This window comes from Cherax quadricarinatus, chromosome 35 (genome assembly GCF_038502225.1).
Source record: "Cherax quadricarinatus isolate ZL_2023a chromosome 35, ASM3850222v1, whole genome shotgun sequence".
Classification (NCBI taxonomy): domain Eukaryota; kingdom Metazoa; phylum Arthropoda; class Malacostraca; order Decapoda; family Parastacidae; genus Cherax; species Cherax quadricarinatus.
The window spans coordinates 6,553,053-6,575,695 of record NC_091326.1 but is presented as its reverse complement, the minus strand read 5'-3'; the positions used below and the strand labels follow the sequence as shown (position 1 = coordinate 6,575,695).

At 38.9% G+C, this 22,643-nt stretch overlaps 1 protein-coding gene across 1 annotated transcript in view; it reads right to left on the bottom strand.

Annotated features, from left to right (window-relative positions):
• Nucleotides 1-19,019, bottom strand: part of Rab10 (RAS oncogene family member Rab10) — a 47,868-nt gene extending 28,849 nt beyond the window's left edge. The window contains exons 1-5 of the mRNA XM_070091340.1: nucleotides 18,817-19,019; nucleotides 15,668-15,728; nucleotides 10,193-10,331; nucleotides 6,009-6,098; nucleotides 3,314-3,436 (exon numbers count right to left, since the gene is read on the bottom strand). Of these exons, the coding sequence (XP_069947441.1) occupies nucleotides 3,314-3,436; nucleotides 6,009-6,098; nucleotides 10,193-10,331; nucleotides 15,668-15,728; nucleotides 18,817-18,943 (540 nt within the window). The 5' untranslated portion in view covers nucleotides 18,944-19,019. The remainder of the gene's footprint in view (nucleotides 1-3,313; nucleotides 3,437-6,008; nucleotides 6,099-10,192; nucleotides 10,332-15,667; nucleotides 15,729-18,816) is intronic.
• Nucleotides 19,020-22,643: the final 3,624 nt, after the last annotated feature.

Genomic DNA, 22,643 nt, shown 5'->3' with positions numbered 1-22,643 from the left:
TACGGAAGAACTCCTGTATCCACGGATTTGGTTTCCGTGGTTTCAGTTATCCATGGTTTACTGTGGCCAGAAAATAAGCCTTAATTTTGCTTAATAATGGTCACAAAGCACAAAAGTAGTGAGGGTGGCAGTTCTTCAAAACCTAAGAGAAGCCATGAACTGCTTCCCAGTGAAAAAGTGATAATTCTCCACTTATTGTGCGTAATTTATCAATTGAACTTTATCATAGGTACAGGAGGGCTCCACTTATACAGCACATTAAGCTCCAGGCTACTGCTCTTAACCAAAAATTGCCATAAAGTGAAACAGCCTTTTATCACTTTCAAATGCATTTTAACCTTAAACTGTCCAAACAGATTTACATTTACATGCGTAGTGCTCCAAAAGTAGATCTGCATTTTTTTTTACATATTTTCAAATATACTATATATATAAAAAAGTAGATCAAGTTTTTACACGTTTTCAAATGTAAAAAAAAAAAAAAAAATACATTTTTTTACATACTTTCAAATGTTGAAAAAACATAGATCTATGTTTGGACAGTTTAAGGGTTAAAGCCTGATATGTTTACACTATCATATATTAAATGTGCAGTAGAGCTAGACCTAAAAAATGCATATACAGTACACACATTACTTACCTTAAAATATATTCTTCCTCAGTTTATAGTAAGAAGTGAATATATTTATTGTAGGAAGTCTGAATAAATGAATGGGTATAATTGAAAACAGCTGTATTAGCAAAATGCCATAAAGTGGGGCCTGTCTGTATGTGAATGAAAAACAAAAGAGTTCACTACTATCCATGGTTTCAGTTATCCATAGTAGGTCTCGGAACATCCCCTGCGGATATGGGGATACTACTGTAGTTGAAATAGCTAAATGGATGGTTTCTTATACTCAATTGATAGAATGAAAGGTACATTAGCGAAATAACCAAGAATTTAGTCGACTGAAACACTGGAATTGGTGTAAAATAGGACTAAAAGTGGGCCAAATCGACGGTGTAAATATCGCCGAGTCCACTAACTTTACAAGTGTAATTCCATAAGTTCTCATCAATTTTTTTTTCATTTCGTAATTTTTTTTTTTTTAATTCTTGGACCCTAAAAGCAATTTTCAGATCAGGGGTCTGGACCTTGAAAGGGTTAACTGTGATAACAGCACACTTTTGGCAAGAGAGCAACTGAATGATGGTGGATTTGTTTCCTTGTTTATACCTCCCTGCCTTAGTGAGATATGGCAGTTGAGATAAAAAATAGTGAATGATGGAGGAAAGAAAAATTAATATTAGAAAATATTTTGGGGAAAGATGGACAGACGTACAAGAAGACTGGCAGTAAATTTAATGATAAAATTAACAGGAAGGAACTAAACTTATAGAGGCTATAATACAGATCCTGGGAATGGGAGGGGGTGGGGTAATTGTTTTATTTTATCAACCACTATGTAGCATATGATTAATCAAGATTAAAAACTTTACCTTTCTGCTTCACTCTGGCATTATATACAGTGGTCCCTCGATAATCGTAAGGCTCGATTGTCGTAATTTTCGAAAATCGTAACGTTATTTTCATCAAAACATTGGCTCGTGAATCGTCGTTCGTCTGGGACGTGAACACACAGCCCTGAACCGCCTCACACTCCATTCCCAGCCAGTATGCCATTGTTTATCAGTGAGTGAGGATGATCCCACGAGTTCATATGATACATTTCATAATATTCCACTTATTTTAGTGCTTGCAACTGCTAAATAAGTCACCATGGCTCCAAAGAAACCTTCTAGTGCCAGCCCTTTGGTAAAGAATGTGAGAAACACACACAATTTAAGAAAAAGTTTGTAGAAAAATACGAAGGTGGTGGTGGTAGAGTGGAAGCAGTTGTGATAGTGGTTGATGGTGGTAGCAGTTATAATAGTGGTAGATGGTGGTAGCAGTTGTAATAGTGGTAGTAGGTGGTAGTGGTTTAGGTGGTGGTAGAGGATGCCTTCTTCAGTGATTCAGCGATACTACTAACTCCTCCAATGTTGTTGGAGTTATATAGGGCTACAGAAAACACCGCCGCCTCAGCTGCTGCTTCACCATTATGGACGGCTTACTCTCGGTGGCCCTTATACACCCAACAACAACACAACACCTTGTGACATAAATAATGACTTACTTTATTCATTCTAGAGTATATTTCATGTTTCTATGTTATTAGTATTGTTTAATATGTCATATTAGTTGAATTGTGATAGATAAATAAGCCGCAGAGTTGATATTAGTGTCATATTCTCCAACAATAAACTTGCCATCCCTCCCTCACACAACCAAGTCTTCAATAAAGGTAAGTGTGATGTTAAATAAGAACATAAGAACTTAAGAAAGGAGGAACACTGCAACAGGCCTGGTGGCCCATACTAGGCAGGTCCTTCACAAATCCAACCCACTAACAGAACAAATTTTACCCAAGTAAAAAGCTCAGGTGCAAGTCTGACTTAAATCCAACTCCTCTCACTCATGTATTTATCTAACCTAAATTTGAAACTACTCAAGCCATAGCTTTAAGAACTTAAGAACATAAGAAAGGAGGAACACTGCAACAGGCCTGCTGGCCCATACTAGGGAGGTCCTTCACAAATCCAACCGACTAACAGAACAAATGCTACCCAAGCAATAAGCTCAGGTGCAGGTCCGACTCAAATCCAACCCCTCTCACTCATGTATTTATCCAACCTAAATTTGAAACTACCCAATGTTTTAGCTTCGATCACCCTACTAGGCAGACTGTTCCACTCATCAACTACCCCTAATACCAATGTTCATTTACATTTTATTAGTGCTTTACATTTATTTGGTATTCTTTTCTGCATGTAAATCTATATTTAACTAGGGAAGTGACCCCTGAAGTGACCTAGAGTCCTTATGGAGGGGGATTCCCCTTCCAAACAATAACCTCTCTTCCCTCTCTCCTCCTCCCTGTCTTCCATTCAACAACAACAGCCTTCAATAAAGGTAACTGTCATGTTGAATGTTCATTCTTTTGTGCATGTAAATCTATCTTTAAGGTAAAAAAAAAAAAAATTGTTGTTGATACTTCTGGGTGTCTGGAACGAATTAATTGGATTTACATTATTTCTTATGGGGAAAATGAATTCGAAAATCGTCAATTTCGATAATAGTAACACTTCCAGGAACGGATTGATTACGAAAAATGAGGGACCACTGTATATCAAAATTCACATTTAAAAAATTTTCTTGCACTAAATGTGGTAGGTAATTATTGGATTATGCGGTACACTTTAAAAACCTAAACTAATAAACAAAAAATACCTGTGGGTCACGTCCTGGAGTCTTGTTGAGGATAGCTTCAGCAAGTTCCAAAAAGGCCTGTTCAATGTTGATGTTCGCTTTTGCCGACGTTTCAAGGAATCGAATACCATGCTCCCGTGCAATCTGAAACGGTTAAATACACTTCTAAAATGTACCAATCTTAAGGGATTTTTTTTATGTGACTAGCAGGCTTTTGAAATAAACAGCAAACTAAATAAATAGAATTAAACAAATACAAATATTGTATGGAAAACTAAATATTAATAACTAGAAATGGATTCTTGCATTAAATACAAAATTAAAAGTCAAATCTAACTTGCCATGAATGAAATAAACAGAACAAAATTCACATTACAGTATGTTAAAACAAAATCCCCTGTACAAAATTCAATCTAAGGTATTTTTGTGCAGGCAATGTCAAACTTTTTTTTTTTTTAAATAAACTGACCATCTCCCATCAAGGTACAGTAAATAAAAAAAAAAATACTTTCACCATCACAATTCAAATGACCATCTGAACTATGACATCCCCAAGCCTCCCTCAGAGTGTAGGAACTGTATGTCCCACCTCCAGGAAGTCCAGCTAATAAATTTCCCATAATCCCTTCATAAATATTACCTTGCTCTCACACAACATGTAAAGCCATGCGAGTCTATCTTTTAACTCCACGCCTCTTGCCAAGACCCTCGCATTTACTTCTCTTACAACCCCATCTATAAATACAGTGGACCCCCGCATAACGATTACCTCCGAATGCGATCAATTATGTAAGTGTATTTATGTAAGTGCGTTTGTATGTGTATGTTTGGGGGTCTAAAATGGACTAATCTACTTCACAATATTCCTTATGGGAACAAATTCGGTCAGTACTGGCACCTGAACATACTTATGGAGTGAAAAAATATCGTTAACCAGGGGTCCACTGTATATTAACAAACCATGGTGACATCACACATCCTTGCCTAAGGCCTACTTTTACTGGGAAATAATCTTCCTCTTTCCTACATACTCTAACTTGAGCCTCACTATCCTCGTAAAAACTCTTCACTGCTTTCAGTAACCTACCTCCTATACCATACACCTGCAACATCTGCCACATTGCCCCCCTATCCACCCTGTCATACACCTTTTCCAAATCCATAAATGCCACAAAAACTTCTTTAGCCTTATCTAAATACTGTTCACTTATGTTTCACTGTAAGCACCTGGTCCACACACCCCCTACCTTTCCTAAAGCCTCCTTGTTCATCTGCTATCCTATTCTCTGTCTTACTCTTAATTCTTTCAATAATAATTCTACCATACACTTTACCAGGTATACTCAACAGACTTATCCCCCTATAATTTTTGCACTCTCTTTTGTCCCGTTTGCCTTTATACAAAGGAACTATGCATGCTCTCTGCCAATCCCTAGGTACCTTACCCTCTTCCATACATTTATTGAAATTGCCTGAAAACATTGTGCAGCTTGGGAAAAAATATCAGATTAGAAGCCTCTGATTGTGAAAATGTATCAATGTATTGACTTGCATTTCAATGACCTTGATGATGTGGAAATGGATCAGCAATGTTTATACAAAGAAACAGAGGAAAATTAAGAAAATGCTGCACCCACAAAAGAATTCACATTGGATGAACTATCAACGTTAACTGTGACAGCAGAAGATGCTTGTGACTTCATAATGAATGCGGATCCAAACACTGAACGAGGCATTAGTTAGGCAGGCGTTACAAAATGATATTCGATGCTATAAAGATATGTATACTGATTAAAAGAAAAAACTGTGCAAACTACATTGTTCAACGTTTTCAAAATAAAAATTATCTTTTTCTTTACCGTATATATGATACATTGTTTATTTACCACTGTAATAAAAATCTTCACTACTACTATTTTTTCATTTTTATCTTTTGTAATTCTTTATTTGCAAGTGTGTGCGCGCGCACGTACAAGAGTTTTGTCTGCATTGATTTGTACTAAGCAAACAGCTAAATATTTTAATGATCAGAGGCATTTAATCATAGTGTTGGAACATATTACATTAAAACATATTATAATAATACCTTGCATAGTATGGTATTTTTTGACACTTACCCATACTATGCAAGGTATTGCTGTATGTGGCTGCAAGGGTCGAGTCCTTGCTCCTGGTCCTGCCTCTCAACTTACTACTTGCATGATTCACTCCCTCAGCTGTTATTCTCCTCATTAGTTTTACAACAGTAAACAGGGAGACATCTAATTCAATCTCATCTGGAATGTCAATCACACAAGACAGTAACTGTACTGGTTCTAATACTGATCCTAATACGATCAATGTTTCTTTCTCCTAAGGTAATCCTTGATCCACCCTGGAGTACATTTCCTGTTATTCCTGCCTGCATTTTTAAGGTTTTGCCCCAACCTCTTGCAAGATACAGTAGCATCAAATGACTTTTTGCAGTCTAAGCAAATACAATCTCCCTATCCCTTTCCTCTCTCATATCTGTTATGTCGTCATAGAACAGCAGGTTAGTATGACAAGATTTGCCATCTCAAAAACTGTGCTAGTTACTGGTTATGAAACCACTTTATCTAAGAGTGACCTAAAAATAGGAAGCATCCTGCATCACGGGTGCAAAAAAAGCAACACAAACTGGATGAAGAACTTCAGAACGTAGAATTAAAAAAATGATTAATAATGAAATACTTACCGCTTCTCCTTTTTCTTTGGGGATGACACGCTTGTCCTCCATGTCACACTTGTTACCCAAAATCATCTTCTCAACATCCTCATTTGCATGCTGAAAAATATTACATATTTAAGTAATTTTTTTATTTATTATCACACTGGCCGATTCCCACCAAGGCAGGGTGGCCCGAGAAAGAAAAACTTTCACCATCATTCACTCCATCACTGTCTTGCCAGAAGGGTGCTTCACACTACAGTTTTTAAACTGCAACATTAACACCCCTCCTTCAGAGTGCAGGCACTGTACTTCCCATCTCCAGGACTCAAGTCCGGCCTGCCGGTTTCCCTGAACCCCTTCATAAATGTTACTTTGCTCACACTCCAACAGCACGTCAAGTATTAAAAACCATTTGTCTCCATTCACTCCTATCAAACACGCTCACGCATGCCTGCTGGAAGTCCAAGCCCCTCGCACACAAAACCTCCTTTACCCCCTCCCTCCAACATTTCCTAGGCTGACCCCTACCCCGCCTTCCTTCCACTACAGACTGATACACTCTTGAAGTCACTCTGTTTCGCTCCATTCTCTCTACATGTCCGAACCACCTCAGCAACCCTTCCTCGGCCCTCTGGACAACAGTTTTGGTAATCCCGCACCTCCTCCTAACTTCCAAACTACGAATTCTTTGCATTATATTCACACCACACATTGCCCTCAGACATGACATCTCCACTGCCTCCAGCCTTCTCCTTGCTGCAACATTCATCACCCATGCTTCACACCCATATAAGAGCATTGGTAAAACTATACTCTCATACATTCCTCTCTCTGCCTCCAAGGACAAAGTTCTTTGCCTCCACTGACTCCTAAGTGCACCACTCACCCTTTTCCCCTCATCAATTCTATGATTCACCTCATCTTTCATAGACCCATCCGCTGACACGTCCACTCCCAAATATCTGAATACATTCACCTCCTCCATACTCTCTCCCTCCAATCTAATATCCAATCTTTCATCACCAAATCTTTTTGTTATCCTCATTACCTTACTCTTTCCTGTATTCACTTTTAATTTTCTTCTTTTGCACACCCTACCAAATTCATCCACTAATCTCTGCAACTTCTCTTCAGAATCTCCCAAGAGCACAGTGTCATCAGCAAAGAGCAACTGTGACAACTCCCACTTTATGTGTGATTCTTTATCTTTTAACTCCACGCCTCTTGCCAAGACCCTCACATTTACTTCTCTTACAACCCCATCTATAAATATATTAAACAACCACGGTGACATCACACATCCTTGTCTAAGGCCTACTTTTACTGGGAAATAATTTCCCTCTTTCCTACATACTCTAACTTGAGCCTCACTATCCTCGTAAAAACTCTTCACTGCTTTCAGTAACCTACCTCCTACACCATACACCTGCAACATCTGCCACATTGCCCCCCTATCCACCCTGTCATACGCCTTTTCCAAATCCATAAATGCCACAAAGACCTCTTTAGCCTTATCTAAATACTGTTCACTTATATGTTTCACCAGCAACATAACAAGCAAAATCTTAATAAAACGATTACAAACAAATCACACCACAGGTGGAGCTTGAACCCATGGTGAGCGAGTCCTAAAACTCCAGCCCAGTGCATTAACCACTTGGCCAACTGGTTCTAATAAAATTCATCCTTGTGTCGTTTTAAGTTCAAACTGCTATGTAACATTTCTCTCCAACTTTCTGGACAGTGTCTGATAAAATTATAATATGAATTATTTATCAAGTCTACAACAATTATCTGGTACCTGCTAGTTGCAAGTTGCAATGTCACCATATTTCAGTCAGGATGAAATTAACACAATATACAATACTTTCGAAATAATCATAAAAATATCAGGAGACATTTGTTTCAAGTTGTTTTATTGTTAGGATACACAGTACACAAAAGTAAATCTGCAGGTAGACACAAGCTAACTGGTTGTGTGAACTCCAGTTTGTATTTTGCCTGGAAATTGTCTTCTGACAAAGTTCTTCATCAGATGACAAGGCAGTTAAGCTTCCAGTAATCCAATGAGTTATTTTTACACCCCCATTTAAAAAAACAAAGGATAACCAGAGTAATATCCTGAAAGCAATAGTGCATGGCATCACAAACACATTACAGCCTCTCCTCGCTTAACGACATACTCGTTTACCAATGATTCGGGCTTATGATGGCCTCTCTGGCCAGTATGCATACCTAAATAATGTAAATTAGTGCTGATTTCCTCTATTCTGTTTATTATAATATACAGTACGCTACTGTATAAACTTTAAAAATATACTAAAAATTTTATAAATGGTGCAAAGATAACATTAAAACAATATCAAAGATGGCTGACATAAACCCACTATTATAATGTGCTCCTTGCTTACCAATGTGGTCTTAGGAACAGAACGCCATCGTTAAGTGAGGAGAGGCTGTACTGTCTATTAATGATAAGATAAAACTTTAAGAATTGTCTTTGTTATGATGACAACAATTAATCTCATCTCTAAATACCACAAATCCAATTGCAGTGGTCCCTCAATAATCATCCGGCCTGAAAGTCGTCCATTTCGGAAATAGTCCCATTATTTCGTCTAAACATTGGCTCACAAATGGTCCATTAACTCGCTAATCGTCCTGCGTCTGGGACGCGTACTCACACTCTGAGCCGCCTGGGCCTGTCTTCCCAGCCAGTGTGCCATTGTTTACCAGTGAGTGATGGTCCCCTCACTTGCTCCTACGAAATATTTCATAATACTCCATTGATTTTAGTGCTTGCAAGTGCTAAATAAGCTACCTTGGCTCCAAAGAAAGCTTCTAGTGCCAGCCCTTTGGTAAAGAATGTGAAAAACACACATAATTTATGAAAAAGTTTGTAGAAAAATACAAAGGTGGTGGTGGTGGTAGAGTGGAAGCAGTTGTGATAGTGGTTGATGGTGGTAATGATGGTGGTAGAAGGTAGTAGTGATGGTGTTAACAGTTGTAATAGTGGTAGAAGGTCGTAGTGGGTTCCTTCTTTAGTGATTCAGCGATTCTACCAACTCTAATGTTGTTGGAGTTATATAGGGCTACAGAAAACACCACCGCCTCAGCTGCTGCTTCACCACCATTATGGACGGCTTACCCAACAACACAACACAACACCTCTTGTGACATACGTAATGACTTCTTTTATTCATTCTAGAGTATATTCCATGTTTCTGTTATTAATATTGTTTATGTCATATTAGTTGAATTGTGATAGATAAGTAAGCCATAGAGTTGATATTAGTGTCATATTCTCCAACAACAAACTTACCATTCCTCCCTCACACAAACAAGTCTTCAATAAGAACATAAGAAAGGAGGAACACTGCAACAGGCCTGCTGGCCCATACATGGCCGGTCCTTCACAAATCCAACCCACTAACAGAACAAATGCTACCCAAGCAATAAGCTCAGGTGCAAGTCTGACTCAAATCCAACCCCTCTCTCTCGTGTATTTATCCAACCTAAATTTGAAACTACTCAATGTTTTAGCTTTGATCACCCTACTAGGCAGACCGTTCCACTCATCAACTACCCCAATTACCAATGTTCATTTATACATTTTATTAGTGCTTTACATTTATTTGGCATTCTTTTCTGCATGTAAATCTATATTTATGCTAGGGAAGTGACCCCTGAAGTGACCTCGAGTCCTTATGGAGAGGTATTCCCCTACCAAACAATAACCTCTCTTCCCTCTCTCCTCCCTATCTTCCATTCATCAACAGCAGCCTTCAATAAAGGTAACTGTCATGTTGAATGTTCATTCTTTTGTGCATGTAAATCTATCTTTAAGGTAAAAAAAAAAAATTGTTGTTGATACTTCTGGGTGTCGAACAAATTAATTGGATTTACATTATTTCTTATGGGAAAATTGATTCGAAAATCGTCTATTTCGATAATAGTCCTACTTCCAGGAACGGATTAAGGACGATAATTGAGGGACCACTGTACTGGTCACCTGCTACCCCCAAGTAGTCCATTAAATTCAGAGTTTGCTGTACAGTAATTTCCCAGACACTAGTTATAAACTTTACATAATATGACTGAGGAATATTTTAGATCAGAAAACAAGAAAAACTAATGAAAATAACATGGTTAGAGTGAGCAACTGAAGTAGACATGAAGCATAAAGTCTACCTAATTGATTCACTTACCTCATCTATATTTCTTAACCATTTTGCTATATTATCAAATGACTTTGCATTTGTAATGTCGTAAACCAACATTATACCCATGGCTCCTCTGTAATAGGAAGTCGTAATTGTATGGAATCTTTCTTGACCAGCAGTATCCCTGGGGGAAAAAAAAAAAATTTACTTTTGTGCAAAAAAGAATACTCTACTACTGTACTTTTTTTTTATTTTTTACCCTTTGCCATTTGTTGTGGTTATTAAATATAGGGGAATAAAGGAAAATCAGCCCTTGCAATTTAGTTATCTATTAAAAAATTATTAAAAATTACTTTCCCGAGCATTATAGAAAAAAAAAATGTAACAACTTGTCAAGGTTATATGCAATGAATTTTTTTAATCTTCCTAATATTTTTCAAATCTGCACCCAACAAATTCCCAGGCCTTGATCAACTGTAATGCCAAACTAGTCTGGTGTTACGATTTAACTTTCCCCAGTGCTATACAGTATAGCATATTATATCAATGTATAATGAGTAATTTTAATTCCTACAGTATATCATATTTGAAATACAGAGCAGCAACATGTTAATTTAATATTTGAAAGCTAATTTTACTGGAGTTTGAACAATAGAAATTGTTCTTATTTAGTAAACCAACACACAGTTTGCAAAGCTTTCCTTAACCCTTTAGGAACTTTAGTCACGAATCTTCAGTTCATGTCTTGACCACGTAGGTGGAATGTCTACTCTGACCACAAAAAATAAAAAAAAGGTCTTTTGAGTATCCAGCAGTGCACATCAAGATCTCTTGTGGGGAGCTGTGGTCTCAACTAAATAGCTGACATCATCTGGCAGCCAAAGTGAAAACTATTCTCTGCTTAAGGTAATGCACATGTAGCAAATTTGAGTTTTGTGATAAATTACATAATTAATACTATAGTACTGCAAATTGACAAGTGATATAACAGTCATTACATAATTTTTTAACATTGGTCTTCTCACACTGAGGTAGGGTGACTCAAACAAGGAAACTTACTCATCATCACTCATACAACATGTCTTCTTAGAAATGTGCAGGCATCATATTTGAAATTACCTTATGAACTGCAATATCCCCATCCCTCCTTCAAAGTACAGGCACTGTACTTCCACTTCCAGGACTCAATTCCACCTAACTGGTTTTCTTGAACCTCTTCATGTCACTTGAACAGAACATCAAGCCATAAAAACCTCTTTTCTCCACTTGCTCTAACTTAACATGCTCACACAAGCCTGCTGGATACTCAAGCCACTAGCATTCAGATCTTTATCTCCTCCCTCCAACTCTTGCTGGAACAACCCCTACCCCTCCTCCCTTCCACCCCAGATTTATAAACCCTCTTGTCATTCTGTTCTCCTCCATCCTAAAACCCAAACCACCACCACAATTCCTTCTCAACCCTCTTGAATTATACCTATGGCAAACACACTTGTCAACTTCTACATGCCAAATTATTTGCATAATATTCACACCCACACAATGCACTCTCAAACATGACAACTCCATTGCTTCCAACCTCTTCCTAGTTGCAACATTTAAAACTCACACCTTGTACCTATGCATGTATAGAAAAGGGGTTAATACCACTATATTTTGGCAATTCTCCTTTTGACCTACACAGATAAACTTCTTTCCACAGATGTCTTCATACTACACCACCTTTCTTCCCATATCTATTCTCCAGTTCATATCTTTCACAGATTCATCTGTCAACATGTTCACTGCCAAATATGTGAACACATCCACTTCCTCCACAACCATCCCTCCTGTTCTTTTTTTAAATTCCTTTTAATACCTCTCCCAAATCCTCCCCCAGTCTTTGCAACTTCTCTGAAGAATCTTTCAATCACAGAATTACCTTGTATATAGCATAGTTACAAACTGTTAATTTATTCACCTTGCTCATTATAAATAACAATGCAGAGATGAACCTCATGCATTTTCAAATATATAATATATGATTGTAACCAGATCTACCTGGAGTTCATTACCCTGTAACTTGTTCAGCTATCAAAACTTTGGGCTCAGTCCCTGGACCCATTATGTACCTCTAATCCTTTTCTACCGGCCACAGGATGGGTATAAGGTGTGTAATAAAGATATTTAACTAAACTAATATACAAGCAAGCTTTTTTTTTTTTACCCTAAATGTGTACAAAGTATCTGAAAAGAATAAATTGTTTGAAAAAGCCATCCTAAAACATGAAATTTTTATACAATAAAATGCATTTCTTAATGGAAAAATTAACCCTTTCACTGTTGTGATTCCTGTCGTTACGCTTCAAAGATTTTTCTAATTAGCTTCCGAAATGGTAGAGAATCTTCTGAAGGTAATGGCATCAAATGTGCAAAATTTGATGGAAAACTTCTGGAATTACACAGGTGAAATTTGCACATCAGTGATTTTGCCCAAAGAGTACTATTTTAGGTCAATTAATCCCATTGCTCAATTCAACCCAATTCCAAACTATTTTCTTAGCATGCCTCCTGTTCTATCAAATGAGTGCAAGAAAATGACCATTCAACTATCAGAACTATCCTATAAAGTACTGTACATGGAAATCAGTAATTCTGCATAAACTACAAATCTGCGTTTTAAAACAAGAGTCCAAAATCAATACTGTGGGCACTGCAGCCACTAAAGCAACCTTCCCTCTGTTCATTAATCATATCCCCAGGCCTCTCGTATATAACACCTGCCCTCCATTTTGAATCCATCACACAAACAACTGAAGCTTTACCCTATTTCTTAGATAATAAAATATAATGAAGAATGATTGGTCATGGTTTAGGTTATAATAATTGAAGTAGACTTAAAAAAAAAAAAAAAAAAAAAATTAGACAAGAGGACTTACCATTCATCAGGAATATCAACAAAACTGAATAATTTTTTCCCTTAGAGGCCTATTTCAAGTACAGTGGACCCTCGGTTATCAGCTGTTTCGGATATCAGCCAATTTGGATTTCAGCCACTTTTTTTGACCGAAATTCTATCCCGGTTTTCAGCCGTCATTTCGGAGATCGGCCGTATTGGACACGCAATAATAATCACTCTTGGGCACATTAAATGTCTTACTTAAGGTTAATATAGACATTCATTAATCCATCTATATTTTCTTCAAAATTATATAAGAAACACGTTGAGCGTTTGGCGAGTACCGGTGAATCAAGGAGGGAAGGGAGGGAAGGAGGGAGGGAGGTGCAGGGTAAACATTATGTTTTCTCTAATTCAGCGTTAGAGAAAACTGTGAATCTGGCATCTGGTCCAGTCATTGCCCTTCATAAGCGTTTGTTTACAATTCTCAGCATGAATTATTCATTACTTCTCCCTCTGTTTATGGTGGCATCCAAAGGTAGTAGTTAGAAACGATTAAACTTGGTGAACATGGTATGTCGATTTAATAATATGGCTGTGTGGTGTTGCCCAGGGGGAAAGGGAGCTACACATATGTACCTACATCTACCGGCTACCTACACTGAATTCCTACAAATAAATACACGTACGTACTACGTAATGAATGTACTGTGGCAGTATCAAAGCCAGGCTTTGATACCTAAAGTCCTTATGGAGGGGGATTCCCAACCCTCTCTTCCTTTCTCGCCTTCAATAAGCCAACAAGTCTCTTCAATAATGGTATGTAATGTTCATTTATCATTAAAATTTGTGCTTTATATTTATTTCTCATTGTTTTGTGTATGTAAAACTATAGCTATTCTCTATAAAATGCATTTTTTGTTAATACTTTTGAGTGTCTGAAACGGATTAATTGGATTTACATTATTTCTTATAGGAAATATTATTTCGGTTTTCAGTCTTTTCGGATTTAGGCCGACCTTCTGGAACGGATTACGGCCAATAACCGAGGGTCCACTGTATCCCCAGTCTGACTCCAACCAAAATCATCTCTTTCACTAGTGTCTTCCATTCTTCAAATGATACCAAGAGAAAGCCAATAAAACTATAAAAACCACCCTAGAAAACACCTTAGTCACTGTTTTAACCCTCTGAGGGTTTTGGACGTACTAGTACGGCTTACGACCCAAGGTTTTTGACGTACTAGTACGCCTAAATTCTAGCGCCCTCAAATCTAGTGGGAGAAAGCTGGTAGGCCTCCATATGAAAGAATGGGTCTATGTGGTCATTGTGCACAGTATAAAAAAAAATCCTGCAGCACACAGTGCATAATGAGAAAAAAAAAACACCGTTTTTTTTAATAAAACAGCGACTTTGCACTGTATTTTCGTATGGTATTTATTGTTGTATTCTAGTTTTCTTGGTCTCATTTTATAGAATGGAAGGCATATCATAGAAATTGAGATGATTTTGACTGGTTTTACAATGAAAAGTACCTTGAAATTGAGCTCAAAGTAGCAGAAATGTTCGATTTTTACCAAAGTTCAAAAGTAAACATATCATGCCAAGCGTCCAATTCACGTCAACTGGCGAGTCTAATATTCTTTTGCAAGTGCGCCAATATGATTCATACCATTTTTTACACTAATGCAGTAGTCTGCATAACAGTAAATCTTCTATTTTTTGCGAGAATAAAAATTCAAAGTGGAAAGCAAAAGAATGTAAGAGGGGCCTTGAGACGTGACTAATGAACAGAGGAAATGTCATTTTAGTGCCAGGAATGTATTTCTTGTTTGTTCTGGACCCTATTCGGAAATTGGCATCTTTTGAAATTTGTGTGAAATTGGCAAAATTGCTAAATTCTGACCACTGAACTGGATAGTTGAAATTGGTAAATGGGTGGTTTCTTGCACTCATTCAATAGAAAATATGGAGTTCTAGCGAAATATTCATGTTTTTTGTCGACTAGTACAGTGGAACTGGCTGAAAATGGGGCTCAAAGTGGGCAAAATCGCCATCCGTAAACATCGCCGAGACCGCTAACTTCGCGAGAGCATAATTCCGTAAGTTTTCCATCAAATTTCATATTTTTGGTGTCATTATGATCGGGAAAAGATTCTCTATCTTTTCATAAGAAAAAATTATTTTTTTTTTTTTTTTAAATTTGGCTGACCCTGAGAAAGAGTCTCGGAGAGGGCCTGTCGACCCTCAAAGGGTTAAACCACAGACAAGGTCGGAGGTTTGCTTTTCCCATTATTCACTGTGAGGCAGGATTTTCTTTTATACTGTCCACACCCAGTGCACAGATCCAATCTCGTACCAAGGCTAAAATTTACTGTTCACAGCATATTTGAGGGTACTGTGCTTAAAACAGATTTACATGATAAACACTGAAAGGGTTCAGTAAGGTTATGACTGCAGATGCCAACAGTAAATACTGCAGCTAATACACTTTAACAGGCAGTGGTCAAGATCAGACCTAGATTTAAATTAATAAAATACTGTACAGAGCCAAACTGTTTTATACTTGAAATATGAAACTCAAGGTACTGTACTGAAATACATGCACCTACAAGGTTTTACAGGATCAAGTTTAAACTTACCATATCTGCAACTTTATCTTCTTTCCTCTCAACTCAATGGTTTTTATTTTGAAGTCAATACCTGAAAAGTGAAAGAAAATATAAATAAACTTTTCACAGCAAATGGCAGATTTTTCAAACTTATAGCTCAGTTTCTTTCCATGCTTTCCTGGTATGTTCTGCCAGGCTACTGCTGCCTTCATCCCAGATACACACATAACCTGTTTAGCCAAGTCTTTTGTAGATCTTTAGTTTCCTCCTGAGGATTTTTCCTTTGTTCCAACATTATCTCTTAAGCAAGCAACACTTCTTTACTAATGACACTTCTTTATTAATGACAATGTTTCACCCACTATGTAGATGAAACGTCATTATCAAAAGGTATCCACCAGGACTGTCATTGGTAGTTTTTTAACCCTTTGACTGTTTCGGTCGTACATACACGTCTTACAAGTCAGCATTTCTGACATTTATACTCCAAAATTCTAGTGGCTTCAAATCAAGGAGAAAGCTGGTAGACCCACATGCGATAGAATGGGTCTGTGTGGTCAATGTGGGCAGTATTTAAAAAAACCTGCAGCAGGCAGTGCATGAGAAAAAAAAAAAACTTCTTGGATTAAAATGTTGACTGAGGTGGGTGTGAATATAATGCAGAGAATTCGTAGTTTGGAAGTTAGGAGGAGGTGCGGGATTACCAAAACTGTTGTCCAGAGGGCTGAGGAAGGGTTGTTGAGGTGGTTCGGACATGTAGAGAGAATGGAGCGAAACAGAATGACTTCAAGAGTGTATCAGTCTGTAGTGGAAGGAAGGCGGGGTAGGGGTCGGCCTAGGAAGGGTTGGAGGGAGGGGGTAAAGGAGGTTTTGTGTGCGAGGGGCTTGGACTTCCAGCAGGCATGCGTGAGCGTGTTTGATAGGAGTGAATGGAGACAAATGGTTTTTAATACTTGACGTGCTGTTGGAGTGTGAGCAAAGTAACATTTATGAAGGGATTCAGGGAAACCGGCAGGCCGGACTTGAGTCCTGGAGATGGGAAGTACAGTGCCTGCACTCTGAAGGAGGGGTGTTAATGTTGCAGTTTAAAAACTGTAGTGTAAAGCACCCTTCTGGCAAGACAGTGATGGAGTGAATGATGGTGAAAGTTTTTCTTTTTCGGGCCACCCTGCCTTGGTGGGAATCGGCCAGTGTGATAATAAAAAATAAAAAATATTGGGTAGTTGAAATTGGTAAATGGGCGGTTTCTTGTACTCAATCGATAGAACAAATAGAGTTCTAAAGAAACGAGTTTGGTCGACTGGAACAATGGAATAGGCTGAAAATAGTGCTCAAAGTGGGCGAAATCGCTGATGCGTAAACATAGCCGAGACTGCTAATTTCGCAAGAGCGTAATTCCCCAAGTTTTTCATCAAATTTCGTACTTTTTGTGTCATTAACATCGGGAAAAGATTCTTATTATTTCATAAGAAAAAACAATTTTTTTTTTTAAATTTTGCGACACGGAGAGACTTTAGGATTTGGGGGTCACGACACTTAATGGGTTAAATTACCATGACAAACTATTAGGTAGTTCTTCTAAACTGAATACCCAGCCCAGGTGGGCTGGGTTTTTAGTTTAAAAAACACAGGGTCTGACCTGGCACCTTAGCTCAAAAAGTTATTATTTATTATGGTAGCAAAATAGTTATAGTAAATTAGCTCAATCTTTTATTTGTGCTTTTTATAGGTTGGGCCAAAATATGTAAAAAAAAAGGTACTGTACTGTTACCATATACATCAATAGAGCACGGCATAATTCAGATTAAAGTAATTCATTAATGGAATGTAGATCAGTGGTTTAACATAATTTTTACATGTAGAATATAAATATACACTTGTTATGTGAAAAAAAAGATAACTAGAGCCAAGTACGTATATATACTATACAATATAGCATGCAATTTAACAAATAATTACACAAGAGTATGGGAAAGATACATTACAAATTTACAATCTGTAAGAAAGGCACTGACACTGATGAAGGCTTATTGTGGGTATGCTTCGTAATGTTTACTAATCATTGGCTTTACCCTTAAAAAAAGCAGCCTATTGCATCGAGCTTTCCAGTCTTTTCATTACCTGGTCTTTCTTAATTTAGTACGAATTTGCCCAAAAGTAGATATCTTCCTTTCAACTGAAGCCAAGCTTGCTGGAAAGATACTCAATTAACCATACAAGGGCAAAATTAAAGTGAAACCAGAGACAATTCTGTTTTTTGTTTTCACAAGTTAATATAATCTTACCAAAATGCACAAACAACAGAGTGCGTTCATGCAAATCAATCCTTACTGTTGTATTTGACTTTTAAGAAGGCACAGAGATGAGGAATTAAACAGGTGCACACCTGGGAATCTTTATATGAAAAGTTTCCACCACTTGACTGTGCAGAAACTGTTATTTTTTGCATCAGCACTGATTAAGGGAACGTCTTCACCAATGGAGAGAGCAGACACAGGTGGGAAAACATTTTCATTGACTTGTGTCAGCTATTCAGCAGCTTCTTCCTCTTGTTTTACAGCAGACTTACTTAGCTGTTTTAACTTTTAAGGTTTAAATAATAAGATATTGCAAAGTCACCACCCCTCAAGGAAGGTTCCTTGACGTTGGTGAGGGGCTCTTGATCTAGGGAATTGGATCTGTGCTTCACTTCCCTGAATTAAGCCTGAATACCTTCCACATCCCCCCCCCCCCCACAGGCGCTGCATAATCCTACGGGTTTAGCGCTCCCCCTCGATTATAATAATAATACAAGGTCCCCAGAGGAAATAAGTCACTGATTTTGTGTTATCATTGGTAATTTAAACCACGTATGATAATTGTACTCGCGTGTACCTGTACCTAAATAAACTTATATCATGACAAAGACTCAACAAAAGACTCATTCAAGAAGAGGAAAAACAAAATCCTTTATTCGTACAGACTCTTCCTCCATCCTCGTACCAAACACCATTTTCCACACCCAGGCTCGCAAACTACCCTCCAGTCTTACTACCTCCCTCAACACGCCACCAATCGCCACTCCAACACTCAAACAATCATGGAAATAACAGAAGATAACGTGAAAATCCCACCCAAAAAATATTAGTATTTCTGGCCAACCTCAGTGACGGGTGTTGGTCAGGTGTGGCCAGACTCACCTATGGTGGATATAAACGTGGTGTTGAAGGCATCATCTGAAAATCTGAATAATATGCATGTCTTTCCAACGCCCGAGTCGCCTATAAGGAGAAGCTTGAATAACAAGTCATAAGTCTTCTTAGCCATTTTCACAATAAACTTGTGGTGTAGGAACCGTCGACTTGCTACCCCAACACCAACCTTCACCACCACCACCACGATATTCAGGACACTACACTTGTACCTTATATACCCTTCCATCATCCATATATTACTCTCTCTTAACTCATAATAAAGTAATTATACATTTCTCTAAATTCAGTTGTGTCTCTAGTGGGGAAATAAATATTAAATAAGTCTCGGGGATGTAAGGAATGTGTTTATATGTGTCCATGGAATATTTGTTATATTTCATGAAAATAGCAACAGTATTTAGATAGTATACGTTATGTGGGTAATTTTTAAATGTAAAATAATATTCAAACAATATACTGGTTGGGGAATTTATTCTAGTGACAAATTTAATTAATAACAATCCTAAGATTCTTTAGGTTCGTCTACTTGGCTTAAAAAATAATAATAACATTAACTCAATATTGCATCCTGAAAACATTAATGCAATCATCAAAATAAGGCGAATCACTACTCCCACCATCACAAAAATAATCACAAGTTAGAATTTTAAAAAAAAAAAAAAAAAAAAAAGAGAGAGAATAAAGTCGAAGTTTGAGATGATTGGATGATTGTGTGATGACGTCATAAGATCACACCAGCCTGATGTCTTAGACTTAATAACCTTTATCTTCCCTCCCTGTTATTATGTCCACCTTGTCGCCATAACACACACACTCCCACTATAAACACACACACTCAAGCAGTGTATATAAGTTTTAAAGCTCACTCTACCTCATATAGAACAGAATTTCACGTGAAAAAACTCGCTCCACTCACCTAAGTTTAGACTCTCAGGAATTATCACCAAAAAATGGCTATAAAACACCTCTCGCGGATCTTATTTACATATCACCAATCAGCCTGATAATCACACTTCCATAACAGCATATATTTACACATTATACACCATCCATTACCATAAAATCACCTCAAAACATTAAAAAACCCGCGAGACCTGGTAAGTATTAGAGGTGTGGTCTCTATGTTGCCACTTTCCACAATATATTATTATTTTTTATATATGTCTCTGGACTTTTGCAACATTGTTTGTAATATATATGCAACCTGGGCAACGTATTTCACGCGTTAAATACCCATAAGAGAGATCAGTAGCCGGGAGAAGGTAGCTTAGTCTTAGACACATCACGTGACGTCATAATATATATATATATATATATATATATATATATATATATATATATATATATATATATATATATATATATATATATATATATATATATATATATATATATATATATATATATATATATATATATATATATATATATATATATGTGTGTGTGTGTGTGTGTGTGTGTGTGTGTGTGTGTGTGTGTGTGTGTGTGTGTGTGTGTGTGTGTGTGTGTGTACTGACACTTGTTGGAGGACATATGCCTAATCAGCGGCCCCTAGGCCTACTCACGCTACTCTAACAGCGCTTTAGACCCATTAATAACCCAGGAGTGCTAGTAAGCCAGGAGAGGTCCAGTAAAGCCAGTCTGTTGTGGCTTATTTTGCTTCCCCCGCCCTCGGGATGCCACCCGTAACAGTAGACTGGCATCCAGGTGTCTGTTGAGTGCTAGGTGACAGGTGTTAGCAGGCTTGCCCACACCTCCAGCCTGGTGTGGGGTTCAACCCCTGGCTTTCATAGGTTGTGAACCCGTGTGTGTGTGTGGTTCAACCACTGGGTTGTGAAACCGTGTGTGTGGGGTTCAACCACTGGGTTGTGAACCCGTGTGTGTGGGGTTCAACCACTGGGTTGTGAACCCGTGTGTGTGTGGGGGTTCAACCACTGGATTGTGAACCCGTGCGTGTGGGGTTCAACCCCTGGCTTTCATAGGTTGTGAACCCGTGTGTGTGTGGTTCAACCACTGGGTTGTGAAACCGTGTGTGTGGGGTTCAACCACTGGGTTGTGAAACCGTGTGTGTGGGGTTCAACCACTGGGTTGTGAAACCGTGTGTGTGGGGTTCAACCATTGGGTTGTGAAACCGTGTGTGTGTGGGGGTTCAACCACTGGGTTGTGAACCCGTGTGTGTATGGGGTTCAACCACAGGGTTGTGAAACCGTGTGTGTGGGGTTCAACCACTGGGTTGTGAACCCGTGTGTGTGTGGGGTTCAACCACTGGGTTGTGAACCCGTGTGTGGGGGGGGTTCAACCACTGGATTGTGAACCCGTGTGTGTGGGGTTCAACCCCTGGCTTTCATAGGTTGTGAACCCGTGTGTGTGTGGTTCAAACACTGGGTCGTGAACCCCTGTGTGTGGGGTTCAACCACTGGGTTGTGAACCCGTGTGTGTGTGGGGTTCAACCACTGGGTTGTGAACCCGTGTGTGTGTGTGGGGTTCAACCACAGGGTTGTGAACCCGTGTGTGTGGGGGTTCAACCACTGGGTTGTGAACCCGTGTGTGTGGGGTTCAACCACTGGGTTGTGAACCCGTGTGTGTGTGGGGTTCAACCACTGGATTGTGAACTCGTGTGTGAGGTTCAACCACAGGGTTGTGAACCCGTGTGTGTGGGGGTTCAACCACTGGGTTGTGAACCCGTGTGTGTGGGGTTCAACCACTGGGTTGTGAACCCGTGTGTGTGTGGGGTTCAACCACTGGGTTGTGAACCCGTGTGTGTGTGGGGTTCAACCACAGGGTTGTGAACCCGTGTGTGTGGGGTTCAACCACTGGGTTGTGAACCCGTGTGTGTGGGGTTCAATCACTGGGTTGTGAACCCGTGTGTGTGTGGGGTTCAACCACTGGGTTGTGAACCCGTGTGTGTGTGGGGCTCAACCACAGGGTTGTGAACCCGTGTGTGTGTGGGGTTCAACCACAGGGTTGTGAACCCGTGTTACCTGGAGGTTACCTGGAGGTTATTCCGGGGATCAACGCCCCCGCGGCCCGGTCCATGACCAGGCCTCCCGATGGATCAGGGCCTGATCAACTAGGCTGTTACTGCTGGCCGCACGCAGTCCAACGTACGAGCCACAGCCCGGCTGATCCGGCACTGACTTTAGGTATCTGTCCAGCTCTCTCTTGAAGGCAGTCAGGGGTTTATTGGCAATTCCCCTAATGCTTGATGGGAGGCTGTTAAACAGTTTTGGGCCCCGGACACTTATGGTGTTTTCCCTTAGTGTACCAATGGCGCCCCTACTTTTTATTGGGGGCATTTTGCATCGCCTGCCCAGTCTTTTACTTTCGTAGGGAGTGATTTCTGTGTGCAGATTTGGGACCATTCCTTCCAAGGTTTTCCAAGTGTAGATTATGATATATCTCTCCCTCCTGCGTTCCAACGAGTACAAGTCAAGTGCTTCCAAGCGTTCCCAGTAGTTAAGGTGCTTGACAGAACTTATACGTGCAGTAAAGGATCTCTGTACACTCTCTAGATCTGCGATTTCACCTGCTTTGAATGGAGATGTTAATGTACAGCAGTATTCTAGCCTAGAGAGAAAAAATGATTTGAAAAGGATCATCATGGGCTTGGCATCTCTCGTTTTGAAAGTTCTCATTATCCATCCTATCATTTTCTTTGCACGTGCGATCGTGGCACTGTTGTGATCCTTGAAAGTGAGATCCTCAGACATTACTACTCCCAGGTCCCTTACATTATTTTTCCGCTCTATTGTATGGCCGGAGTCAGTAGTATACTCTGTTCTAGTTATTATCTCCTCCAGTTTTCCATAACG